The sequence below is a fragment of the Centropristis striata genome, chromosome 16, assembly GCF_030273125.1.
Source record: "Centropristis striata isolate RG_2023a ecotype Rhode Island chromosome 16, C.striata_1.0, whole genome shotgun sequence".
NCBI lineage: Eukaryota > Metazoa > Chordata > Actinopteri > Perciformes > Serranidae > Centropristis > Centropristis striata.
The window spans coordinates 5,719,314-5,747,211 of NC_081532.1; the positions used below are offsets into that span (position 1 = coordinate 5,719,314).

A 27,898-nucleotide genomic window follows, 5' to 3' on the forward strand; every position below is an offset into this window, starting at 1 on the left:
CTGTCAATCGTAAAACTAACTCAACTGAGATTAAACTGTAAAATAACGTCAAGGAGTTCAATGTTTTATGTTTTAGGTGAGTTTTCAAAGTAATCTTGCATATTTAAGTGTGTTTCGTTGAAATAAGTTTTGGATAAAATTAATAAATAAAATTCATTAAAGAAAAACCCAGTAATTCATGCTAGCATGATTGATACAGTAAGCTAGTTTTGCTCAGATTAATCCTCTTGTATTTCTGTGTTTTATAATTGTTATTGCAACTTTCAGTTTGCAAACTGTAGCTCTATCCAACTTAATTCTCAGCTCATTGGCTGATTGATGTACGGCCGCAGAACTGAACGCCGGCCGTGTTTCAGTTCAGTGATACTGATACACAGTTATAGATAACATTAAAAAACAAAACAAAAAAAAAAACAGATCGATTAAAAATTCCATGTGATCGACCAAATTCTTAACGACCATTAATTGATCAGTTAATTATTCCGATCCCTATTGACAAATACAAAATATTTTCTTAATTTAAACCCAGTCGATTCATATTTATTAAAACAGTTCAGAATATGTTAAACTTCAATGAAGATAATTATTTAGAAAATAAATCTCCAGTCTCTCACCTCCATGTCAGGCAAAGCTCTGAGGGCGCTGAACAGCGTCATGGTCTTTCCAGAGCCGGGAGGTCCACACAGCACCAGAGGTTTGTGCTCCGCCAGCCAAGTGTAAAGCAAAGCCTCGTGGCGAACCGTGTCCAGGGTCGGAACCACGACATCCGGGGACGCCACTTTGTGGGTCTCTACCTCAATCTGGGGCACCTTGCCCTGCCAGGACTGCCACTCACCAGAGATGCACACCTGCACAACACGAAGGAAACAGCGTTGTTATTCTGGTGTCACAAGACTAGAGTAGTTTTAAATTCACTCAAGAGAAGAATCTTTATCAACACCAAGAGGCCGTACCTCATAGTCGATGATGGGGACATTAGGAGCGGATGGGAGGGGAACGGTGGTGATGCGTCGGATGTATTCTCCGAGCTCACCCCGTATTTTCAGTCGTCCGTCACCAGAGAAGGACCACAGCACAGCGTAGATCAGATATCTCTGTAGAGGGATAATGCAATCAACTTTAACAAAATGCATACATTTTTGCAGTGGTTAAGTTCCACATTACTATCACAGCAATAAGAATGCTTCCTTTAGTTAATAGGAGAGCAGAAAACAACTTTATCTGCATGTAGGCCTGTCACGATAACACATTTTTTAGGACGATACATTTTCCCAGAAACTATCACGATAAAATTGTTGAGTACATCCTTTTCCACAGCAATTACTTTTTAAATCTCAAGAATTTTAAACATTGGAATTGAAATATGGAAAATTAATATTAAAACATCCTAGATAAATAAAACATATAAAACTAAAATAAAAAAATAAACAAATAAAATAGACTTTTGCAGTATTACTTAAAAAGCACAAAAAGTCTGCGTTAAAATGCGTCCGCTGTAAGAGAGGCGTGGCTCCTTTGAGAGGCAGGGCAGTCAGTGCTAACAGGCCAACAGTTAGCTCTGTAGCAGTACAGTGTGTATGTGCTGCAGCAGGATGTGTTCACTTAGCGACCTCCGTTTGTTTACAACAAGTAACAACAAGTAGTATTTTATTGTTTTACAGAGAGGAGATCCAAGTGTCTGATGTGGGATACAGATAGCGCACGGCTAATTCACCGGCGTTAGCTTCCTTTAGCCGACTCTGGTAAACCTGAGGCTAACTTAACGTAACGGTTACAACAATATACGGTTTGAAAGATAAGAAATTAGACTTTAGTTTTACACCATTTGATTAATTGGAAGCATGACATGATCATTTAGATTAGTAGTTCATGTGGAATTTTGATAGAATCTCAGCCGAACTGTGTCCAATTCGGGATACAGTTACGTTAGTAACTATGGTGACGGGCCTACCTGCATGTATCTCTCCAGCTGATCGATGGGCATGGGGAAGTCGGGGTGGTTGTTGTTGTAGAGCGCCACGTTACGGCAGGCCTGGTGCAGCATGGAGAACAGGGAGCCCAGGCAGCGCAGGCGGGTGAAGTCCATTATGTGCTCCATCTTGGAGGCGTGCTCTAAGGCCTTGATCACCAGGCCGGTGGAGGTGAAGTACGGCTGCAGGACGGCTGCAGCATCACGCTGAATCTAGTATAGAACAATAGAGCAGAGAGCAATAACACATCAGTAGGAAGAAATGTCAACGCATTTTTTGTATTTTTTATTTCATTTCTTTCAGTCAAGGAAATATTTGATTTCTGCAATTTTCTTGCCTCTACTGGACTACAGTACAGATCTGCTTTTTATGAATGCTACTAATTAGAGCCTTAAGAAGCTGGACTGTGTTTATCATTGTGCTCTGTGTTTCATAACTGAAATCGTACACATCATTGTACTTTGTATGCCACGGCTCAAATGCCGTCTTTGTATGTTTGCAGGCTCTCTCATAGGTTAGTTTTTTTCTATAAATCTATTCTTGGGCTGCTTCCCTCTTACCGTCTAGAAACATGTGTTGAAACCAAACTCAACATGGTCTAAATCTCTCTCTAAATATTGTCCAGATGCTGGAGCCAAGAGTGAGAACTGAGTTAGGTAAGAAAGCTTTAATTTACACCCATTTATCATGGAACAACTTTCAAAAGGACTTAAAACTGTCTGAGTCTCTTTTTGTCTCTTTTTATGCTGCTTTCTTGGCCAGGTCTCTCTTGGAAAAGAGATTTTTTTTTTAAAATCTCAATGAGACTTTTACCTGGTTAAATAAAATATATATTATATTATTATAATTACCTGCAACATGGGTGATGCAGTCTCTTCCTCATCTTCTGTGCCCTTCCTCTGGCGCTGAGCTTCATCCTCTCCCTCATCCAATGGGATGCTGCGAATGCGAGCGAGGAAGTGGTTGAAGATCATGTCGGTGCTGAGGACGTCCTCACTGAACCAAACCATACCGCAGCGAGACACAGTGGCCAGGGTGGCGTACTTCAGGTCCTGTACTTCAAACATAACACGCACCTGGAGAGAGAGGGAGGGGAATAATCCCAGGTCAATACAGCTATAATGATACAAAAACAGACATGTGTGTTTAAAGTGCTGTTCTCTTACATTTGGTGGCAAGCTGAGACGCTCTCCGTTGGGAAGGGTGAGCAGTTTGTTGTCGTCCAGCACGGAGTTGAGATTTTCAACCCACTCAGGGTCGACATCACCATCAAAGATGATCCACTGACGCTTCTGCAGTTCACCTCGGACGTTGTCAATAATCCTGAAATTAAAAGAATATTTTACACCAGTTATTTAAAACAACAATCCTATTCACCAGGATAAAGATGAGTTGATTTCTACATATTTTTTACATTGACAGATGGATAGATCGATACTTTATTTATCCAGAAGGAAATTCAAACATCCATGGAAAAAATTATTAGACCCTTGTTTTCTTCAATTTCTTGTTCATTTTAATGCCTGGTACAACTAAAGGTACATTTGTTTGGACAAATATAATGACAACAAAAATAGATCATAAGAGTTTAATTTTAGAGCTGATATCTAAACATTTTCCATGGTTTTCTTGATCAAAATCATTATCAATAAAACCATGGAAATGGATGGCTTTGTAGGGCAATATGTCTATTGTCCTCCCTGCTCTGACTGAGAGCTGTTTTACAGTCTGACGAAAGAAGTGAGAACATTGAAATGTGTAACAAACTCACTTTCTGAGGATGTGAGTGAACAAGCCGTCAGTCCATTCTCGGGTGTTGGGGTCCAGGGTTCCATACAGGTGGTCCTTGCTGATGGCCTTGGGGTCGATGATGTGGGCCACACCTTCAACACCCTCCAGCCTCTCCAGGGCCTTGAGCAGAACCCTCCATGCCATCGTCTTTCCACTACCAGAGGGTCCCACCATCATCAACCCGTGGTTGATCTGTGTGATCTGGAACAACTGCAGCACCTGGAAGGAAATAAATGAGTTGAAGAAAAATGTAAGTAACTACCAACTATACCAGCACCTTGAATACTGCATTGTCATGCATGTCGCCTTGTAAGGGGAGATGACACCATATCGCATATATCGTGACTGAAAAAAATGTTTTATATATAAATGCTGCCCTTACTAGGGTTTGTCATATTTAATTCTTTTGTAATGTTTGTTATTGTTTTCTCATATAAATTACTTATTTCAGAAAAAGATTGGCCTATTTTATTTCATAGGCTATTTTTATTTAAGATCATTTTTTATTCAAATGTGCACTTTATGGAGCTTTGATTATTGTTATTATTATTTTTTATGTTCACTTAAATAAACGGTTTCAATAAAACTACTTGTGAGATGTCATATTTGACTGACTAACATTTGCTCTCACTTTGCGATAAAAATATCAGGATATATATCGTATATAGATCTTCAACCAAAATATATCAGGATATGACTTTTGGCCCTATGTTTAACAGCAAGGTTCTTATATTCCATAAAAATGAAACTAAAAACAACAACTAGGTTTAAACTTATTTTTAACTGACAACAAAAATAAAAATTTGACTTCGGAACATTTTTTCATAGCGCTCATGTGACCTCAGACGTCATGCTATCTGAATGAAAATAGGCTCTCTGTGTTCCCACAAGTCTCCTCTTTACATACGTCTACTTTATAACATGCAGTTTAAGGCAAAAACCACATAGTTTGTCTCATGTAGTTAAAATTTGCCATTTCTGCCTACTGTATGTGATTATTTGTGCACACTGAGGTCCCTAAACAGACTTTGAAAGACATAAACTGGGTTTCAGTGGAAAGCTGAGACTCTTGTGGATTCAATGATGCCAGTTTGTGGCATTTATTATTGCCCTGCTATCTCCCCCTAAACATCCACAGCCCACAACCACCAATTTGTTTTTGTTTTTTTAAAAAGGACCTTGAACACTAACTGGTTCAGCTACGTACCTTCTCCACCCACATGCTGCCCACATCGTCACCGTCTCCGTATGTGAGGTACATCTCTGCACAGACTTTCTTCAGCTCCTCCCTCAGAGCGGTCATCTCTCCACGCATGTACTGAACTCCAGGGAAGACGTCTGACAGCAGGCTGAACAGCAGAGGGATGTCCTCCGCCACCAGCTTGGGCACCATGGTCTCACACACACTCTGGATCAGGATCTACAGTAGAAACACAGACCGAGTGAAACAACCATTCAGGCTCCTCAATTTTCGAGCTGGATTCTTTAAACAAATGTGCCAGAGCTGTAAAAATCCAATAGTAAAACAATAAAGAAAGTTTATTTCCCAAGTCCTACAATGAATACTTCTCCATACCTCCTGTTCTGGAAGGTTTTCAGCTATTTCATTCTCATCAACGACCTCTCCACGCTCCAACTTCTCCCTCTTGATCTTCTGGATGCGCTCACGCTTGACATTTCCAGCACTAATGAGCACGCTCTTGAGAGCTCGAAGGCCGAAATCGTAGTGACTCTGGGATGACAGCTGCTCATCACACAGCCTGAAATATGGGCAAGGATAAATTCAGACATGAAAGAATTCTGAGAAAAATCTTCATAGCTTTGAGTAGGGCTGGGCAATATGAACCAAAAGTCATTTCCCGATATATTTAGGCTATTTTATTGAAACTGTTTATTTAAGTGAACATAAATATTGTATAACAACAGGAGTAAATTAAGTAAATTAAAACTCCATAAAGTGCATATTTAAATTAAAAAATATCTTAAATAAAAATAGCCTATGAAATAAAATATTTTTCTGAATATATTTATCAGAGAAAAGAATAATGAACATTACAAAAGAAGTAAATATGACAAACCCTAATAAGGGCAGCAGTTGAATACAAAAAAAATTAAAAAGAACTGAACTATATCGATATATGCGAAATGGACTAATTTCATATCACATTTTATATCTATATTTTGGCCAGCCCTAGCTTTGAGATAATTTTCAAACGGTACATACTTAAAGAAAGGCACGATCTTCTTGGCGAGGATCTCGGCGGTGCGGAAACCTTGAGAGTAGAGCATGACCTGGGCGATGAGCTGCCGGTCGGGTTTGGTCATGGCCAAACTACGGAACAGCTTCTTCAGATTGTCGGGCAGGTTGGAGCGGCCGGCGTAGCCCGGGTTCATGGTGATGAAGATGGCCATGTCTGGACTCACCTTGACCTGCTTATTAAGGAGCTCTGTGGTGACTGGCACACCTGAACGGATAATAGATAATATATTTGTTTATTAACAATGCAGTAATATATTTTAATGCATCCTCTTTCTAAGCATTCACTTTAATCTGGACATTCTCTTCACCCTCAGGGCCGGTTCAAATTTTATGCGCACTTTTACTGCTTAGCGCATAAAATGTGCTCCTAAAAAGCAAGCTATAAAAAAAAATAAAACATTATTATATTCAACTTTCATTGTACTTTTTCCCCCTACATCTGATCTCATTATTGATAAACACCAATTTATTTTTAAAATTATTATTATTATTATTATTTTTTAAAGAATATTTTAATCCTTTATATGCCAGATATCTGGCATGATGCCACCATTCCTATAGACCTGGCTGCAGTCAGCTGTGTATATAATTATTTTTTTGTTATGAATTTGTCATGTCTCATCTTTGATCTTTGATTCAAGATGACCCAAGATTTATTTGAAGTAGCTCATGCTTGTGTGTGTAGATTATGTGTATAAATCATATGTTTTTTCTCTATATTCTGAATATGGTCAAAATTACTCAATCTGGTGGAAAGTAGTAAATTCAAAGGCCAAAGCCTAGATTGACAGCAAGATTTAATAAAATGCATTTATTATGCTTTAACCCATTTAAGGCGTGAAAGCATTACCACATTTCTACCATTAAAACCGTGGGCGCTCTTGCGTTATTCTACCATTAAAGCCGGGAAAGCGGAATGCATTTTGAATGGGTTACAATGGCTCAACCTGAAGAGTGTAACTATTGTTTGTAGAAGTGTATTTTAGCCTTACTGCAGGAGCTGAGCTGGAAATAACAAGAGCAAATAAAAATACACAATCTTGCCAAAATTCATGCCAAATGCATGAATTCAGCCAAAACTATTAACAAATGAAGAATGAAAAGAGCGTAAAATGTGCTCAACCTGCCCTGAGGGTTAAAAAAATATTACACGTACTCCTGTCTCTGTTGGGGTTGCTGTGCTCCCTCAAGGCCACCTGGATGTACTGGACCTGCTGCGACACGGCAGACAGCATTCTCTCCTCCAGACGATTGAACTCGTCGAAGCAGCCCCATGCTCCCACCTGGCAGAGACCCACGAAGATACGACCCATGGCCTAAAAAAAGAGAAAGAATCACATAATGTCAAAGTGTTTCACTGATCTCTCATGGTGTGTTGTGCCCTACAAAGCCTAACTACAGTAACTACATTTTTGGTCAAAACTGAGTTATAACTTCAGAGAAATAATACTGTGATACAGTGTAGCCTTGTATTTCCTCATTGAGTCGAATAGTAAAGACAAGAATAATAGAAATTATAAGTTAATTTGATAGGGAAATTATTATCCAGATAGTGATGAAGTAAACAAGTGAGATAAAATTATATTAAGACAAAAATATAACAATAGTTTAACAATTCTATTCAATGATTTGTGTATTTTAGACTTAATATGATAAACACTTTGAAAACAACATTGTAGTTCCTGCACTATGGTTTTGCTGTAAAAGGTTCTAATAGTAATGCAGAAACAGTTTGTATTGAAGATGTAATTTTTATGCTAAAATCTCCAAAAATGAAGTTACTGCACTCTAAGTGTCATAATATGACTTACCTACCTATAACCCATTTGGCTGGTCAGTTAAAAAATGATAAACTTTGAAGCAATTTCTCTCAGTTTTACCCTTTGCGCAGTTACTGCAGTTATATTTTGTAGGGCAGTGTTGTTGTTTTGTCTATGAATTATCTTAATAAAAATATGTGTGCTATATACCTGGAAGTCAAATGTCTCATCACAGTTGAAGACCAGGACAAAGCGTCCCAGCTGGTGTCCGAGAGCTTTCACGGACTCGGTCTTTCCTGTGCCAGCAGGACCTAAACGGAGGACAAACTCAGTGAAGTTAATCATCCTAAATGTAAATCTGCAATTTTTATAGTTGAAAACAAGTAGAAAAATGCTTCAATACCGAATGGTGACCCTCCAAGGCGGGCCTCCAGAGCCTGGGTCATGGTGAGATAGCAGCGGTCTGTCAGGGGCGTCTGGACCAGTTTGTCCTGGACACCCAAGTACTCGAAGCCATAGTTGAACTTGGCATTGGCCATCTGAATGGACAGCTGCTGCAGGACGTCTGTCTGCTTGGGGTCGAAGTAGAAGCGCATCTGGCTGAGCCACTCGAAGGACTTGGGGTTGTCGATCTTGTTCTTGATCAGAGTCCTGGTCACGTCACGCTGGTGGACCAGCTCGGTGATCTAACGCGGAGCAGAGGAGAGATTTCAGAAACACTTTTCATCAGACAACATCCTTTTTAAATGTGTACTTTAAGGAATCCCTCTAACCAGGTGCTCCAGTTTCCTCCTGCGGAGTGGAGGCTGCTCCATCAGCACGGTGTCGGCCAGCACGTTCAGGGTCGCCTGGACGTTTGACAGAACTCCCTGCATGAGGTTCATGTCCCCGCCAGTTGAGATGGTGGTCAGAGCGTACTCGATGTTCTCAGACCAGGCGATCTGAGTGGACAGGACCACCAGCTGGGCCTGTGAAAAGGGGAAACAAATCAAGTGAGATTACATTAACACATTGCTTGATTTCAATGGCCCTCGTTTATCAAACGAACACACGGCAGAAAGTGTACGTAAAGTGGGCGCATGATCATTTCTACAAGGCTCGGCATTTATCAATTTGGACGTGAGCGGAGGGTACGAACAGATCTCACGTCTGCTCTCAGCTCGTGTACGCAAATTTGAGTCAGCATGAAGTCCACACGTCCACAGTCAGAGAATTGATCTTAGACTATAGTATCATGCAAGCATGTTTAGGCGACATCATTTATCGTTAAAACCCAATTTTAAAATAAATATACACTGCTACCAGGAAATTCTTTAACCAGAATACTAGCCGAGGCTATTAAATGTTGTCTTCTACCGTTTACCGTTATTATTTTTATTATTATCCTGCTGGACACCGGAGCGTCAGTGTCTCCTTCACCAGCGGTTCTGACCCAATAGAAACATTTCCAATCAGCGAAGCCACACGCTCCTCTGACTGGGACAGAATTATTACCAAATGTAAAGAAGTGAATAATGTCTCTCCTTCATAATAATAACAACAATATTTAGATATTATATAGGCTATTAGGCTTTATATATCACGACGTATAAATGAAATAGTTGAATGGTCCACTGCTTCTCTGCTGACAGCACCACTGATTTCCTTCCTTTTCACTTTTTATGCTGCCAAACAAAACCAGTTTGTTGTGTTGCAGCTGTTTCTGCCTCTGAGAAATTCCTCTTCTTTTGGAATTAAAACTTACTTTAAAACATTGTTTACCTCCTTCAACCAAAAGGCTGTGAAAACCTTTACGTCTGTGCTTCAAATGTAAAATATTCAGTGAACTTGTTTGAGTTTATAACTATTTTGAGATATATAAGGACATGGTTTTTAAATTACGCTTGTTTCGAGCCGCCACATTTATCAACAGACAATCATTCTTATTCTGTGATTGTCGTAAGACAAAATATAAGCTCAGATCCGCGCTCGTTTGATAACTGAGGGCCAATATGTGTTGAATCTTGTTTAGAATAAATTGTCTCAATATGAACCTGGTAACGATCTATCCAGTTGATGTACTGGCTCAGGTCCACGGCCGAGCCCTTGTTGAAGGAGGCGACCTCTGTCACAGACTCGGCTAACAGCTTGGCCAGCGTCACCCTCATCTCCTTCTCCACCAGCGTCAGCCACTCGTTGATCTTGGGGTGCTCGATGAGGTTGACGGGCGTCTTGTAGAGAATCTCCTCACCCTCGCGGGACGAGATTCCCAGCACCACGGTGTTGTCCTCGTTGAGCAGGATGCTGGACACACCTGCAAACATCTTCTTGAAGTGCTTCTGCAGTTTGGCCACGTTCTTACTGTTGCCGATGATTTCAAGCAGATCCTCGTCTCCCACAAAGTAGAACCTGAAAGCATAAAGAGTGTGATGGATCAAATCAGGATAATTAACCCTCTGAACCCCACAACCTGCAAGAGTCTTACAGAGAAAGAAAATACAATAAAACATTTTTTTTAAAATCACCAAAACTGCACAGTTTATCATGATCATGGCTTAAAATAATGACATTTCACCAAAATCACTCTACAAGGTTAATTTAAAATCTCACCAAAAAATAAATAGTTTGCACTAATCAGATCCTGTAAAAACAATAAATTCTGCGCTCCTAAGGCAGTCACAAGACATAAATTCATCAAAAACTTTGACTGAAGTGTACAAAAGCCAGTCCCATCTCACCTGGGGAAGGAGGATCTCTCTCTCTCCAGGTATTCTCCGAGGGCTTTCTGGATTTTTCCCAGAAGGTCGGCCAGACGCTCCAGAGACCTCTGCACTCCCTGAATGTTCAGCACGTCCATCACTAGAGGAGACTTCGTCACCTTCTTCATCAGGGCCAAGAACTCTGTGCTGATACTGTAAAATAAACAGACACATATAAATAAGTAATATCATATCATATTAACATTTTAAAATGAATTCTGGTTGTTTAAATAGTGTAAAAATAATGTATTTACCTCTGGAACCTCTGGGTCTCTACAGGCAGCAGGTGTTTGATGTCAGCGCTGCCGGTGAAGATTCCCTCCAGATAGACCCAACGACGCTGGACGTCAATCCAAACGTCGAACAGAGCCATGATGCGGTTCAGCTTGTCCTCCCAGCTCAGAGCGTCTTCCTCAAACACCTGGGAGGAAGAAAGAAGAGGAGGAGCACGGTGTTGATGAATTTCTGAAAAATTAAATATTTGTACAATCTTTAACAGAATCACAGCGGGTAATTAAAACAGCCCAGAGGATCATTGGTGGCCCTCTCCCAAGCCTTGAGGCTGCAGAGAAGAGCAGCAAGTATCACAGCGGTCCCTACTCACCCTAACCAGACACTTTTTGACACCCTTCCCTCAGGCTTAGGGTCTAACGGACTAACGACATGAAATACAGCTTCATAAGTGAGCTGCTGAAAGGCTAAGCTAAACTAAGCTGGACTGTGTTGATATCAGTGGTGGAATGTAACAAAGTACATTTACTCAACTGTACTTAAGTACAATTTTGAGGTACTTGTACTTTACTGGAGTATTTCCATTTAATGTAACTTCTACTTCACTATATTTTAAGGTAAATATTGTACTTTTTACTCCACTACATTTAGCTGACAGCTTTAGTTAGTTTTCAGGTCGAGATTTAACATAAAAAACCTAATACATTTAAAGTGATTTGATTTTTTTTATTTTTTTTATTTAACCTCACAACAGGATATTAAGTAGTTTAAATGAGCCCTACCCTGAAAAATGTAAACACTGTTTTGCATCAATAATAATAATAACAACCCAATAACATATTTTCAATATATAACTTTCTGAGTGGGTTCATTCTGCATAACGAGTACTTTTACTTTTGATACTTTAAGTACATTTTGATGCTGAGACTTTTGTACTTTTACTTTGAATGCAGGACTTTTATTTGTCGTGAAGTAATTTCAAAGTGTGGTATTAGTACTTTTACTTCAGTAAGGGATCTGTAGACTTTTTCCACCACTGGTTGATATGCACTTTCATGACACTTTTAAATTGCTCTTTGTATTTTACTCCATATCTATTTATTCATTGATGCCGACAGTCACTTTTTATTTTCCTTTCTTATGCTGCTAAGTGAGTGATTGATGTCATCTTAGTTCCGTTGTGTCGTGATATGCAATGACAATTAAATAAATGAAATGTTGTTTTCATTAAGACAGTAGTTTACCTTGTAGTATGGAGACAACTTCATGGCAGACACGCTGTTAATGTGCTCCTTGACTTTGTTGAAGAGGTCGTCCCAGCCTCTGATCAGACGACACTTGTTCTGGTAGTTTACCAGGTCGAGCTCGTACGAGTTCCACACTTCACGGATCTGAGGAAACAAAAAACACAGAATTGTTATTAGAAGACAACTCTACACACCAGAGTAATTTATAATCATTTGGACTGGAAACTGTAGGTGAACATCACAACTGCACTCACTAACCCTTTGATGCACAACATGGGTCTAAAGTGACCCGACTAAGTTTTTATATTCTATATCTTTGCAATTAATTTATTACATCATTCAGTATTCCAGGTTTTCCTCAAATAACTTGTTTTTCATCATCGTACATCCAAATTTTTTGTTTTCATTTCTTACTTTTTGAATAAAACCCCTTTTTTTTTTAATCACTACGCTTCTAATGCACAAGGTCATTTTTGACCCATGTTGTGCATTTGAAGGTGTTTATATGTTGTCACCAATTTAACCCATTGAGGCCTGAAAAATTGCTGGGCGATTTTAAAATAAGCCTCTAATTTTCTGGAAATTCTGGGAAAAAAAAGTGTCAATTCTTCTACTAAATAATAGATTTTTCAGCCTCTGTAGCAGATAGAAATGAAATTCAAAAAGGTATTTGAGAGCTTATAAAAATACTACAAAACGACGTAAACGCTTTCCAGGCGTCAATGTGTTAAAACCTGACAAAGAAGACACAAATTTACAATTTAACAAATCCTATTTTGTTAAATTGGTGTTTTTCCAATGCAAATTATTATTTGGTGGCTCTAATAAGTCTCCTTCTTCACCTGTTTAAGGAACTCCTCCAAAGCCATCTCTCCCTGGGCTACCAGGAGAACATCCTTCACCACCATCTCATTCTTCTGCAGATCCACATCCCAGATCTGTCCCAGGGTCAGCTCTGACGGGACCCAGTTCACATGCAGACGCTTCATCAGCTGCTTCCAGTGACGGTCCTTCAGAGCCTCCGATTTCAGCTCAATCACCAACATGTTAACCTGGTGAAAGGAAGGAAAAGTTGGAGAATTTAATAACTATCTTTCAAACGTTTTTGGAGAGCAAAAAATGTGCGCTTTGTGAGGAAAAGCTAGCTGCTGACCTTTAGGTAACCCTTGAGCAGCCTCTGGACGAACTCGTAGGAGGCGTACTGTCTCAGTCTCGCTTGGAAGTTCTTCAGCTGGTTCAGGAGACCATCCAGACTCTGACGCAGCTGCAAACACAAAAGAAAAGTTGTATGCAAAGAATTTCACAAATAAACAGTAAACATGTAATGATATTTTGCAATTGTGAAAGAAATTTATGACATGGAAAAACTGACTTTTTCCTTGAACTTGTGCATAGACAAATTTACTACATTCTGGAGGAAATGGACAGGTCATCTTGAACTGGAGGCAGTTAATAACAACTAATAATCTGCTCTGTTTCATTTTTTTTTTGCTTGAGTACAGTGCCCCCTACTGTCCTATTTGATGTGATGTGTTTCTGTCCTGTTTTGATATTTGTTTATTTGTATATTTATTAAGGATCCCCATTAGCTGGTACCTTAGTAACCAGCTAGTCTTCCTGGGGTCCACAGGAATAACATATCATATACACAAGAAAAACATATTCTCAACATATCATACATTTACAGGTAAAGTCAATCACAAAATGCTAAGAAAAGAAAAGGTAAGAACAACATTTAAAAATGTACAGCTTGTATAAAATAAGATTTCAGTTTCTTTTTAAAACCTGTTTACTTTCAGTGCAACAGAGGTAGTGAGGCAGATTATTCCACAGAGTAATTGCTCTATAGATAAAAAATTGTGACAAGGCCTTTGTTCTTGGGTGAGGCACTTCAAGCAGACCGTTGCTGGACCCTCTAGTGCTACAGTTGTGCACAGAGTTTCTACACACAATTTGATTAAATAAGAAATAAAAATAATATAAAGAATTAATTATATGAAGGATAGACTATGGAAAAATGGAACAAAAATGACTGAAATATCTCTAAACCCTGGACCTACCCCTTGAAATGTACACATTTTTACAATGATTCTTCTCTCCCTGTGTAATAATATATATACGTATCTATATTTTTTCCATCTGTGCCTTTTCTTTCTTGTTCTTTTCCTTTCATTTCTCTCTTTCTAAGTATACTGTAAAATGAATGACTTCATAAAAATAAAGTTAAAAAAACGAAAATGAAAAAACACGAAAACGAAAAAACATGTAATGATCTGAATGATAATTGTGTTGTTACCTTGCGAGGCTGTACAGAGACCCACGGCTGCTCTTTCATCTGGTCGATCTGCTCCCAGACCTTTGACAGCTCGGACCAAACCTCCTTCAGGTCATGAAGCTCCTCGAGTGCCACCTACGAGTCGCCAGAAAGACAGAAACAAGTCAAAATAAAAGTTAAGGCATCGCTAAGGTAAGAGCTGTAACTTGTACATATTGGGTTTGTTTATAAAGCCTGCTGGCATTACCTGCACCCTCTCCTCGCTGCCGCTGAGCAGGCCGGTGTCGGTGAGCTCCAGGGCTTCTTTGGCTCGGGCGCACTTCTCCCTTTCAACCTTCAGACGGCCGAAATTGCCCTCATAGATGGTCAGAGACTGAAGAGCCTCCTCTGGACGCAGATTACCCTGCAGGAACAGATTAACAGTTAGATTTTTTTTTTTTTAAAAAGGCAAATAATTCAATTTAAAAAGATTTTATCATATTTTCAGGTCAATAATGTCACAACAGCAAATGCTTCAACTGCTGTACTTCCAGGAGCGATTGTAGTGTATAGATACAGTCATGGAAAAAAAATGTTAGACCTTTGTTTTCTTCAGTTTCTTGTTCATTTTAACGCCTGGTATAACTAAAGGTACATTTGTTTAGACAAATATAATGAAAACAAAGAAAAATAGCTCTTAAGAGTTTAATTTAAGAGCTGATATTTAGCCATTTTCCATGGTTTTCTTGATAATAAGCAAAATCATTATCAAGAAAACCATTAAAACCGGCTAGATATCAGCTCTTAAATTAAACTATTATCAGCTATTTTTGTTGTTATCATTACATTTGTCTAAACAAACTAGTTGTACCAGGCATTAAAATGAACAAGAAATTGAAGAAAACAAGGGGTACTTTTTTCTATGACTGTATTTCAAATTTAATTTCTCTTACAGCGACTGGTTTGGTCTTCTCCCAGTCGTTGAGCAGGTCAGTGGTGCGGTTCTCCACAGCTTTGTCCTCCTGGACGATCTTCATCTGCAGGTTCGCCACCTGCTGCTGGATAGCGGTGTCCTTGCGCTTCATGATGTCACTGAAGGCGCCCCATTCACCTTCGATGTTGTCGATGTAGAGCCAAGATGGAGGGAACTGGAACCTCTGCTTCTCCAGCAAACGCTGGCCGTTACGGAACAACTAAAAAAAAAAGGAGGGAGAATCAGATTAGGACCCCGGACTGGTTTTTAATGAAGCAAGCAGTGATACAAAACAATACAGGAGAGGATACTTAATGTTTTAGAGTACTTACGTCCACATTTTTCTCAAACTGCTTGATCTTGCGTTTCAGTGTCTGGACATAAGTGATGAAGTTGACGGCGTCTGAGGTGCTCGCCGTGTCCACAGAATGTTGTTCAAGTTCTTGACGGGACTATTGAGGAAAAAGAAAGAAATTCATAAAATAATCTTCTGATCTCTTCAAAACCAATGTGACTTAACTGCAGGGTTCGTACACTTTTCAAGCACTTTCAAGTTCAATTTTCAAGCTTTTCCAGTATCTTACACCTGTTGTAAATTGCATGTTTTAGATGAGTACTTGCGTACTAAAAAGGGGGAGATTTCATTTAACCATACCAACAGTGATGGTATTACACTTTTAGGAGGAACAGTCTTCATTTCAGATAGGCTACTCATTATTTTTCACATTGAACATGTGATTATCTATAGTCTATAGATGGATATAGTCAGATTGCAAGAGAAATACAGTAAGAATTTCAAGCATTTACAAGCACTTTTTAACCTTTTTCAAGGATTTCAAGCACCCTTACGAACCCTGTAACTGGAAAGGACAATTTTCTCCATCATATTATGCGTTACCTTGGAGATCTGGGCATGGAAGTCCTGCATGTTCTGGCCGAGCATCTGGCCGAACTTGCTGAGAACTTCTTTGTGCCAGGAGTCGTACTTCAGGTTCACCTTGGACTGGACCTGTTGTCAGGGACAAACACAAACATTTGGTAAAACATCATACACATAAAAAATGATATTCAATTTAGAAAATGAAGCAGCAAAAATAAAATTACAAATATAAAATCTGCATTAAAATGAAACAAGTTTGCAAAAATAAGGGGGTTCAAATAGAAGAGAGTTTAAAGAGAAAAAACAATTATGTAATTCAGAATTAGAATCCTTTAAATTCTTAACATGAATTACATAGTTGTTTTTTGTCTTTGCTATATATTTATTTACGTGTCTAACCTTATCAACAAGTACATAAAATTACTATCTTTGATTTAGTGGCACAGGTCTGGTTGGTGGGGTGGTGACCAGGGATAAGTTATGTTAAGTTAGTTATATGGTGAAAATCTCAAATACACCTTGTTCAAAAAAAAAAAAAAAACTGCCCCAGTTGACCAAAATGCTGTAAAGTTATTAAAATACAACAAAATCATACACAAATATAGTAATAAATTTAAAAAAACAATGAAAACAATAACATACTAAAACAATAAAATAATGAAAAACTCAATTTAAAAACAGAAGATGTTAGAGAAATGTTTTTCACTGATTATTACCTTGCCGTAGTCGATGACAACAGGCCCAAACTCTTTGCGTGTCTCTGCGTTGTCAAATGTTCCGCGTGCTTTACGGATCTGGACCAGCAGGGCCTGCCACTTGGTGAGGTCTTCACCCAGACGGTTGTAGATGTTCTCGGCTTGCATGTCCCACAAGCACTGGTACTGCAGCCACACCTGCACAGGGGCAGCAAAGAAAAGGGAATGATACTCACGTACTAATGTACAGACAGCACTAAAGAAAACAGTCATTTTGTATTTCATTTCCTTAAAGCTGTTCCTAAACAAAGTAGTTTTAAGGTAGATAGGCCTGTCATGATAACACATTTTTAGGACGATATATTTTACCCAGAAACTATCACGATAAACAATAGTATCGTTGTATCGATGTTGTTTTAGTTTTATAACGATATTAAAGCATAATAAGTACATCTTTTCCCACAGCAATGAATTTTTTAATCTCGAGAATATTTAACATTGGAATTTAAATGTGGAAAATAAATATTAAAATATCCTAGATAAATAAATAAACTACAACCAAAACAAATAATAGAATTCCAGGCTCTGTGAACAAAACATTACAATGAGATAATCGTTATGTTTTATATTATTTGATTATTAAAATAACATAAACAGCTGGATTTGCTGCTTGAGAAATATAGTTGTTCAAACACATGCAGCTTTACTTTAAACACAACACAAAAAAAGCACAAAAAGTCAATATATTGAGTCCAGAAAACGATTGTGTTGTAGAGAACTCTTACCTTGACGTACTGCTCCACCTCATTGACGATGTCTTCGACAGCATTGTAGGCCTCCTCTAAAGCTGCAGGGCCGTCTGGCATCCTGGTCAGAGCATTTCTGTAGAACTTCTCCTCCTCCGACAGCTCGTAGTGGACTCCCACCTGGTGAGGAAGGACAGAAGTGATGCCTCTCTGTATTTGAGATTTGAACTAAAATAAAATACAACTTATTCTAGTCATTTGAAACCGCCTTTATGCTACGAAAGTCAAGTCAACTTTATTTATCAATGCTGCCATATGTACAGGACATATGGAGAAATTAAGTTGCGCTTCCCTCTTATCCCCGGTGCAAACAGCAATAAACATGAAATATAAAATATAAGTAAAAGATATAAAACGTAAACGTAAAAACATATGTACAAGCAAGAAGACCTAGACAGAGGCAATCTGGGAGATGTAAATAGTATAAATAAATCTGACCGTATGAACAGATTAATGGTATAAATATGGCAAAATATAGTATCAGTATGGCAATTTAAATTCTTCAAAGAGTTTTTATTTATTTCTATTTATTCATTTTTCCCTTATTTCTTAAATTCATAAAGCAATGTGGCTTATAAATAAGTTACTGCTATGCAATAAATAAAGGTCAATCTAGGTCATCTAGTAGTATCTAGTAAATAAATGATTACAAGGTTATAAATGAAAGACTATAGGCCTGTGCATGAGTGGATGAATTGATGGGGGGGTATAAATATGGCAGTATAAACATAATTTGACCCTACAGGCACAAGCTAGATTGAACAGACATTCAGAAAAGCATCCTTATTGTGGCTTCCTGCAGCAGGAGTCACATCCCTACTACTCAGACTGCTGAGTCATCTCTACCTGGTATCTCTGGCTCTGAATCCTGGGAAGAGAAAGGATGACCATCTTCCAGGCAAACATCTCCTGGTAGAGCTTGTAGCGGCAGTCTTCAATCGGTGGGTTCAGGTAGATCACCTGGTTGGTGATCCTCAGCTCGTGGATGACATTCTGGGAAAAGGAAATAATAGAAAGGCTTGAGTGAGCAGTGTCCAGGAAGCCAAGGTTTCCCAGGGTTTTAGAAGAAATATAAAATCATTAAAATAATATAAGGCATTAGGCAGCAAGAGTCAATACAGTCCCAACGGGTACCTTGATCTTGGGCTCCCCTCCAGGTTTGTGGCTCACTTGTGGAGCCTCGGTGTCCATGTCCACATCAGCCTTGTCCTCTACCTGACCACGGAGCACCTGAGTCCAGGCTTTAAGGCCGGCCTGCAGACGCACTCCCAGGATGCGTTCAATCTATGAAAACAAAACAAAAATCAATTCTGTGTGAAAACCATTCAGATCAACAAAGGTTGAAAAGTATTTCCATTGTGGTTTAAAACAACCTGAAGGAGAACAAAAACATTTTTTATTGCTTTGTGGTGCCAACCTCAATGTCGAGCTTGTTGACCCAGATGGGCAGGTTGGAGTAGGAGTGGAGATTGAGGTCGTCTACAGCCTTCTGGACTCGGTTCAGGATCTCAGAGAAGATCTTGTTCTCAAACATACAAGTCTCCAAAGAACGAACCTCAAGATCAATTTTCTCCTCAATCAGCAAGAGGTCGTCCACCTGGAAACAACAAAGAAAGAAAAAGAAGGAATAAAAGGCAATTAAACAATGGCACTTGTTTGATTCTTATGGTAGAGTTAGAGCTTGAGTTGGTATTTATACAATCATGGAAAAAATGATTAGACCACCCATTGTTTTCTTATTCATTCAATTTCTTATTCATTTTAATGCCTGGTACAACTAAAGGTACATTAGTTTTGCGAATTTGCCAATATCTAGACATTTTCCATGGTTTTCTTGATGATGATTTTGGTTATTATCAAGAAAACCAAGATGTTAAATGTCTAGATATCAGCTCTTAAATAAAACTCTTATCAGCTATTTTTGTTGTTATCATTATATTTGTCCAAACAAATGTGCCTTTAGTTGTACCAGGCATTAAAATGAACAAGAAATTGAAGAAAACAATGCTCTAATAGTTTTTCCATGACTGTATAAAAACTATTTTATAATGACATACTGACCTTCTCCTGGAAATTGAAAACGGTCTCAGCCAGCCTCTGAACATAAGGATCCAGCTTGTAGGACTCCCACACCAGAGTGATGCCTTCAGTAATGAGAACCTGAACCTCTTTCTTCAGCCCGGCCACCAGCAGGGAGATGGAGGACCTCTCCTCCACCTTCTCACAGGTGCGCTCGTAGGTGCGCACGCTCTCGATCAGAGAGATGGCGAACGGGTAGAGCTGGTTAGCTTGGTGGGCTTTGTTGACGATGGCCAGAGGAACACGGAAGCTCAGCCACTTGAGGTTTCTGACCTCTTTGGACAGAGTGATGATCTCTGGGAGGAAGTTGACTTTGAGCTTGAGCATGTTGCCGGTTCGTCCCCGGGCACGAGTACTCTCGATGGTGAAGATGCGGCCAGACACACCGAGGTTACGCTGCTGCACCTGATTTGACCGGATGAAGAGGAAAAAAACAACTGAAAACATGCATTGTAAGAGGCAAAAACAAAAACATTATTCAAATATTCATCTTAAATACAAAAGTATTTTTATTATATGTGGAAAAAACACCAGATGAATGCATGCATTCATGATGCAATATTTTCAAGATGGTTAAATCACAATATGATATTATTGTGGCAATGAACATATGCAATATGCCAAGTATTGTAGATATTGCAATCATCTTATCACCTTTTCTCAACTACATAATATGTCCTCAAAAGGAAAAATTTGTTCAAGATTTTTTAGACTTGTTCGTCTCACTTCAGTCATTTATATATTACAGTGAAACAGGACTGTCAAGCCGACAGACTGACCAATTGTCATTAATGTTGCATGCACCTGACAAATTGAGCGGTTTCCATTACAGTCTATGTAATCTAGTTCAATTAAATGCAAACAACTATTTGCCCCTTCAGCAGATGGGAAAATTGGAAGTAAATTACTGTCGAATTGAAATTCAATCAAGTAAAACATCACAACTCAGCACCACCTAGTTGACTGAAAAAGTAATTGATAGTATTATTCCAATACCAGAAAGTTAAATTTGTATTTAAAATATTAATAATTTTTGTAATAAAATATTGATGCTTGGCGTCCGTGTATCCACATTATATTACCATGCAAAATATCACAATACTTCTTCTGTGTAGATTCCCCACCTCTAATACTGTACATGCACACTAGGGATGAAACCTGCCAACTCTGCAACTATAGCGTTAACGATCAATTAATCGATTTAGGGCTGCAACTAACGATTATTTTCATTATCGATTAATCTGTCTATTATTTAAACAATCATTCGATTAGTTGGTTGGTCAATAAAATGTATAAAAATATCAATCAGTGTTTCCCAAAACACAAGATGACGTCCTCAACTCTCTTACTTTGTCCACAAACCAAAGAGATATTCAGTTTATTGTCATAAAGGAACAAAGAAACCAGAAATATTCACATTGAAGAAGCTGAAATCAGAGAATTTGGACTTATTGTCTTTAAAACCAACTCAAACCAATTATTGGATTATCAAAATAGTTGACGATTAATTTAATAATCGATTAATCGAATAATTGTTGCAGCTCTAAATTGATTAATCGCTATGTTTTTATACATACTCCAGTATGTATGTATACATACTCCAGTATGTATAAAAACACATTGGAAAAAATAAAAGAGAAGAAGCCTGTTTTGACAACAGACGCTTTTATTTTGAAAGGACTGTCAATCGTAAAACTAACTCAGTGAGATAGTTTTACGAAACTGTAAAGAAAACGTCAAGGAGTTTTATGTTCTAGCCCCCGAAGAGGCATGAGCTTAGTTTTCACAGTAATCTTCATATTTAAGTGTGTTTTGTGTTTAAATAAGTTTGGGATAAAAATTAAACCTAGTAATTATGGATGGGCGTTTGGAAGAAACCTGACAACTTGATTATCTAACAATTAACTAATCGATTTAGGTTGCAGCTCCATACCTTGCGAGCCCAGTCATCAAAGATCTCCTGAGTGTTGAGTTTGGCCCTGAAGCTGTCTCCATCCTGCTTCAGCTTCAGCCCCTCCACATGGTTCTCCCAGCCTTTTCCCAGGACGTCCTCCACTCTCTTCATGTAAGCGGTCAGCTGACGGTCGATCTGCTTGGCCCAGATGATGGAGCCGGACACCGGCGGCAGGTCTCTGACGTGGCTCATCTTGCAGGCCTGGCTCTGAGGGTACTGCACCTTGAACTTGTCGTGCAGCGACTCGATGTCGTCTTTCACGCGCTGGATGAGCTGCGTCTGGTACTCTCGGATGGCTCCGCGGATGTGGGGACGCACGAAGAGAGCGTTGAAGCGGGAGAAGATGCGGAACATCTCGTTGGCGTTCTTGGCGGTTCCCAGCTGATCACGCAGGCGGGCGGTGATACGGGTCTCCACGCGGTCGATGCGCTCGTCGTAGCGCTTCATGGCAGCTTCCCAGGCTTCCATGCCTTCCTTGGACACATCCAGACCGTCGACCTCTTTGACGTTCTCGTACGCCAGGTTGACCTCCTCGATGGCGTTGGCATCAGCAGCGTCGAAGAGGACGCCGGCTACCTTCATGTCTTGAGGCTCGACGGTCTCTCCAGGAGCATGTTGTGGCACGGCAGAAACCTGGAGACAGAAAGTTAAAAAGAACCATTTCTCAATCATGTAGAGAAAAAACAAGTTATTAACTCCTATTTTGTCAGGATCTACAGAAAAACAACAATGATTGTGATAAAAACTAAATAATCGCAAGAAATGCAGTTAAATCCACAAACACATTAAAATGTAAAAAATGTAGTTAATGTAAAAAAATCTATTTAAAATGTGAAACTATGTATTTGGGCAATATATTGTGTGAGACATGGAACATCAAAGACAAAAAACTGCTGGCTGTACAATTGGTAGCCAGTAAAAAAGCTGTCACAAGAAAATAGTTAAAGGTAGAACCTCCCACCATTCATCGTGTTTACATGCACAGTTTAATCAAGGGCAGTTTGGACAAATCACTTAAACTTTCTACATCCATCTTTTTTCGGACCTTGAATGACTACAATTGTAATTGATGTATGTGATGAAAAATTGCCTTTCAAAATAAAAGGGAATTTAAAAAAATAAATGTAGTTAAGTGTAAATGTGATGCTGAATAGATGCGGCTGGTCCTTTACCTGAGGCCTCAGCACACGGACGATGACGGCCCTCAGCTGCTCGTGCTGCCGTCTGAAACGTCTCATGTGATCCAGACGTGACTGCAGCTTCCTGTGAGCTGGGCTCAAACGCCACACCATCTTCAGGTTCTCCTCTCTCTTTCTCTTCACAATGTCCCTCAGAAGCACCTGCAGTTTCTCATACTCATCCTCCCAGGTCTGGAACACCTCGAAGCACGCCACCATCACCTGAGCGCAGAAGTTTAGAGGATATTTAGAAAGACAGAAGTACAAGGTTCGTACATTTTTTGAGTGGTCAAATTCAAGCACTTTTCAAGGACTTTCAAGGTCCATTTTCAAGCTTTTCCAGGACCTTACAACGGTTGTAAGTTGAGTACTTACATGCTAAAAGGGGTAATTTCACCACCATACCAACAGTGATGGTTTTAGACTTTTAACAACCAAAAGTACAGTTTGCTAATCTCAATATTCAATTTATTATTTTTTTCATTGAACATGTGGTTATCTATAATCAGATTGCAAGAGAAATACAGTAAGAATTCCAAGCATTTTTAAGCACTTAATCCGAAATCCAAGCACTTTTCAAACCTTGAATATACAACATTAAAATTTAAGCATTTTCAAGGATTTCAAGCACCCGTACGAACCCTGTAAGTAGCTTAAATAAGATTGTGTGTCTGGGGGAAACTAGACAATTGTCACCAACCTTTTCAAACTCCTCGTAGGCAACATGCATGAGCTTCCTGGTTCCCAACACCTTCAGAAGCTGGGAGCTCAAGTCCCTGGAGATGGCCTCCACTAAACGCAGTGCCCTCTGGATAGGGTACTTGGTGTTCCTAATCTTTTTCAAGTGAGTGAATATGGCCATCAGAGCCTGTCGGATTTTATCAAGCTCCGAAGCAGAGAGCAGGTCATTGAGAGGGAAGTCCTTCATCAGAGGATTGTAGTCATTGACAGTCTCCACAGCCTGTTTCAGACCTGGGAGGAGCAGAAACTGTTAGTAGAGGCAGCAGAAGTAAAACAAGACGAGGTTAGACGATTATTTCTTCTGGTTGTCACTCACCAGTGTCTGTGTCAAAGCTGACGGTGGCGTGGAAACGTTTGCCGTGTTTGAGGATGTCCAGTGTGAGCAGAACTTCAGGGCTCTCTCTCTTCTCCTGGATCCTGTTGAGCGCTCTCTCCAGATTCAGCCAGAAACTGATCTCCTGCAGGGCTGTGCCTGAGGCTGGGTCACGATCCAGCTTTGTCACCTGATTAAAAGGATGGGTAGAGTAGAAAAATAAACAGAGTAGTGAGTACAAGACAGTGTTTTGTTAAATTTGTGGCAGGGTTGCTGTACAAATCATTGTACTCTGTATGCCACGGCTGAAATGCCATTTTTGTATGTTCGCAGGCAGCCTCATTGGTTAGTTTTATCTATAAATGTATTGGGCTGCTTCCCTCATACCTGTGTTGAAACCAAACTAAACATGGTCTACGCTCTCAAAATATTGGACAGATGCCGGTGCCAAGAGTGAGAACTGAGTTAGGTAAGAAAGCTTTTAGTTATGGAACAATCTGCAAATTGAATTGAATTCTAAATTCTAAATTTGATTCTAAAGGATAAAGAAATAATTTCTCTTGCTCGGTGTGACTGCTCCATATAAGTCTCTACTGAGGATCCTTCAGTGTTGTTGTGATGGCTGTATTTGTATTTAATTGTTTATGTTAACTGTGTTTCAATGTTGTAACTTGTCACTTTTTATGCTGCTTTCTTGGCCAGGTCTCTCTTGGAAATGAGACTTTTACCTGGTTAAATAAAGGATATATAAATCTAAGTTTGTGCTTAAAAGACCTAGACTGAGAATTTTTATACTTTTTATACTCTTTCCAGAGCAAAATTAATGCACATAAAAGGTTTGAAATCAACCTGACAATAACACAATAACAAAAGAATATGTTTCTATATAACAACCATATGTAAAAAAAAAAAAAAATTACAAAATAATCACTCACTGAAGAGGCTATCACCTCAGAACTCTAAAAATAAAAACTTCAATGAAATTTTTATGACCTCAATTTTGGAAAGGCTTTTTTAGGCTCCATGGGAACTCTGAGAGCTAGAAATGTGGGAGAGTTTCTCACCTTCTGGATCTCCCTGATCCAGCGGTTGACTCCGGATTGCAGCTGGTTCAGGAAGGTTGGGTCCTCCACTTTGTCGCCAAAATCAGTGACCTTTGGCTTCTCGCCGCGCTCATAGCACTGCTTGGCGATGTTTGTAATGTTGGCGTGAATGAGCAGGCTGATCTCGGGAATCTCAATGTTCTGCTGCAGGTGGAGCAGGCCCATCTCCAGCTCAGCGATCTTCTTCTCCACTGAGGGAGCCATCTTATCCCCATCTCTAGAGGGTTGAGACAGAGATGACATTGCAGATGAGTTCTCCATCAATATTACATTATTCCTTCATGCAGAGTTCATGACTCTGAATTTCTTAACAAAATATAAGAGACATTTTAAGGATTACCTGTCTGCCTTTCCAGACTCGCGGATGTAGGACTTGAAGAAAGGAGCGACGGCATTGCTGATGAAAGAGTGGAGAGTCTCGTAGGGAGAATCCTCACTCAAGGTCAGAACTCGAACTTGGGTCGATATGGGCTTGTCTGCATCAATGACGACTGCCCTCTTGATGAAAGCCAAGCTGCAAGGGAGAAAAGGGAGGAAACATTCAGATCAGAATGAACAGAAATCAATGAGATTACATGAAAAAAAGAGTGGTATTTTTTTTTATTTTTACTGGTGAAATCACAACAAATGCAGAGCTGAAAGGAAGACTTGTTTGGTGCACTGGATGCATCATTTACCTGTTGGACTTTAACCCATAGTGTATGTCAGTGCTGATGTTGTAGGTGATGCACTCCTTTTCCTCCTCTCCTTCATCTCCAACATCCTCTGTGAGAAAAACAAGTAAAATCTGAGTCTTCTCTGAACAATTAAAATAACATCATGAAATATTCTTCACATTTGAATGTTTGTAATAGCTTTCTCCCACATTGAGATCAAGTTGTGAAGCTACAGCATGCACCAAGCAGTAAGGACTGATAGCTCGAGGCCAAAAAAAAAACCCCTGCTGCTAATAGTAAGAATATTTTTTGGATGCTAGACAGGAAGTGAATTTATCAGAGTATAATAAGCCACGTTGCAACAGGGTGACAGCGCAATCTGACTGTCGAACATCCATCCACGTCCCCACCCTTTTATACAAGTGAGGTCATTGCTTGTAGGAATAGAAACTGCACTCTCTGCACTGCAGCATCACTATTCTCAGTGCAAGAAAACTGACGGGCTGGGGCAGCGACTCTGTGGCTGGGAATCTAAACCCTGCAGGCTCAGGCTCAGCAGCTGATCATGTGCAGTGTTAAGGGATCAAGGTTCAGTACTCATAAAACATTAGGAAAGGGCTCTGACGCTCAGGATTAATTAGCCTGCAGGAAACTAAGGACACTGTGCTCATTGACACAAGCTGGTTCACATGATAAAACCCCAGGAAGGTGCAAACAACATGACTTGCAAATATTATAAAGGAGTCATTGTCTTTGATTTTTTTTTTAACTAATTGTGGTGCTTGTGTTGTTGTTAGTACTGTCACAGTCATTTTAATGTATAAAATAACTGCATTTAGCATAAGCAAACGACTATCACACTTAAAAAGATTAAAGAAGCAAGAAAAAAGATAGCCATCATTGAACACATTCATTGCATAGTGTTGTGTTGTCCTTGGCTTGGTTTTCCCTTCCCCACCCAGTGTGGCGTAGTTGCTTTTCAATTTAACAATGTGATGGATGAAGATAGCAAGCTAGCTTAGCATTATCTGCTGTGAAATAATACCAGCTTTCAAACAAAGTTTACTAACCATTTCTTTAACACTATAAAGCCTGAACCATGAAATAATTGCCAGAAAATTCAATTTGTGTAAAAACTGAGTGCTTATTAACCTGCTGACGAATTTTAAGAAATAAATAAATTGCATATATGAATTCTAATTTGTATCATATTTGATACATCAGGTCTTTTTGTGCATTTTGTTGCTCACAAAGTTTGTTTTTCTCGAACTATCAAAAACATATAAACCCTAACATTTTTAACCTATTAAGACTTTGACTTTTCCTTTTTCCTCAATCATGCAAAATACATATTTTTTCCATATAACACAGCATCATACATCTGCAGATATGAAGTTTTTTTAATGCAGCAATGACTGATCCACTCGTGGAACCTGCATATCATTTTTGCTACATCTGGTATTTTTGTGCAATTTGTTGCTCAGTTTGTTTATCTTCAACACATGTATACATCAGGTTTTTGATGATTTAGAGGTCTCAAAAATTACTGTATCTAATATGTTACACTTGGCTTTATAGGGTTAAAGACTTATTTAATAGCTGCAGACTCATTGCGTTCATATTAAATGTAGCACTGAATTTATATCAACGTCACCGCTGTTCCAACCATGTTAGCTAGCTTCTTGCTAAATGTACCTTTGAGTGCACTTCGCTCCACCAGGATGGTGTGAACTTGGGGGTCAGCCAGAAACTTCCTCATCTGCTCCACGGTGCTCTTCTCCTCCAGGGCGGTTTCCAGAGAGGCCGGGGCCTCGCCGCCATCTTCCAGGAGCAGCGGTACCAGTTTCCTAATGTGCTTCTGCAGAACCGACGTGTCGGCGACCGTCTGGACCGCCGACACCTCCATGGTGCCGGAGCTCTCCTCCGTCCCCCCGCCGTCAGACATTCTTCGGAACAAGAAGTCAGTGAGGTCCGGTAGCGGTGTGAAAGTGAACAAAGAGAGAAACGAGGTGCTGTGTCTGCCTGCCGAGCGGGTCAGAGGCTGACTGGCTGTCAGAACGCCGCAACCAACCGGCGTCAGGTTTATTCGCGCAATGGATTATGGTCCTTGTTGTTTTAAGGGTTTGGTATTCCGTTCAGTTAGACGCTCCTAAAACTACAATACCCACAATGCAGTTGAATTTTTTTTTTTTTTTGTCTCTTTTTGTTTTAACAGTGTGTGACAGATAGAGGGAGAAAGGGAGTTGTCTGCAATGATGCAGCTAAAAAA

The 27,898-nt window shown here is 39.5% G+C and overlaps 1 protein-coding gene across 2 annotated transcripts in view; it reads right to left on the reverse strand.

The window, feature by feature from the left end:
- dync1h1 (dynein, cytoplasmic 1, heavy chain 1) overlaps positions 1-27,661 on the reverse strand; it is a 56,240-nt gene extending 28,579 nt beyond the window's left edge. For both annotated transcript variants that reach the window (XM_059352652.1, XM_059352650.1), the window contains exons 1-38: positions 27,325-27,661; positions 25,651-25,738; positions 25,314-25,487; positions 24,935-25,190; positions 23,874-24,060; positions 23,517-23,788; positions 22,811-23,038; positions 21,618-22,271; positions 19,667-20,089; positions 19,023-19,202; positions 18,740-18,889; positions 18,452-18,598; positions 17,585-17,725; positions 16,821-16,997; positions 16,123-16,233; positions 15,557-15,676; positions 15,205-15,444; positions 14,520-14,675; positions 14,294-14,407; positions 13,151-13,261; positions 12,840-13,049; positions 11,995-12,141; positions 10,774-10,940; positions 10,499-10,672; positions 9,815-10,169; positions 8,555-8,749; positions 8,185-8,467; positions 7,992-8,092; positions 7,178-7,337; positions 5,986-6,226; positions 5,338-5,521; positions 4,969-5,181; positions 3,742-3,980; positions 3,137-3,293; positions 2,822-3,046; positions 1,952-2,182; positions 954-1,094; positions 615-848 (exon numbers count right to left, since the gene is read on the reverse strand). In XM_059352652.1, the coding sequence (XP_059208635.1) occupies positions 615-848; positions 954-1,094; positions 1,952-2,182; positions 2,822-3,046; positions 3,137-3,293; positions 3,742-3,980; positions 4,969-5,181; positions 5,338-5,521; positions 5,986-6,226; positions 7,178-7,337; positions 7,992-8,092; positions 8,185-8,467; positions 8,555-8,749; positions 9,815-10,169; positions 10,499-10,672; positions 10,774-10,940; positions 11,995-12,141; positions 12,840-13,049; positions 13,151-13,261; positions 14,294-14,407; positions 14,520-14,675; positions 15,205-15,444; positions 15,557-15,676; positions 16,123-16,233; positions 16,821-16,997; positions 17,585-17,725; positions 18,452-18,598; positions 18,740-18,889; positions 19,023-19,202; positions 19,667-20,089; positions 21,618-22,271; positions 22,811-23,038; positions 23,517-23,788; positions 23,874-24,060; positions 24,935-25,190; positions 25,314-25,487; positions 25,651-25,738; positions 27,325-27,574 (7,836 nt within the window). In that variant the 5' untranslated portion in view covers positions 27,575-27,661. The remainder of the gene's footprint in view (positions 1-614; positions 849-953; positions 1,095-1,951; positions 2,183-2,821; positions 3,047-3,136; positions 3,294-3,741; positions 3,981-4,968; positions 5,182-5,337; positions 5,522-5,985; positions 6,227-7,177; positions 7,338-7,991; positions 8,093-8,184; positions 8,468-8,554; positions 8,750-9,814; positions 10,170-10,498; positions 10,673-10,773; positions 10,941-11,994; positions 12,142-12,839; positions 13,050-13,150; positions 13,262-14,293; positions 14,408-14,519; positions 14,676-15,204; positions 15,445-15,556; positions 15,677-16,122; positions 16,234-16,820; positions 16,998-17,584; positions 17,726-18,451; positions 18,599-18,739; positions 18,890-19,022; positions 19,203-19,666; positions 20,090-21,617; positions 22,272-22,810; positions 23,039-23,516; positions 23,789-23,873; positions 24,061-24,934; positions 25,191-25,313; positions 25,488-25,650; positions 25,739-27,324) is intronic.
- Between the last annotated feature and the right edge of the window lie 237 nt (positions 27,662-27,898).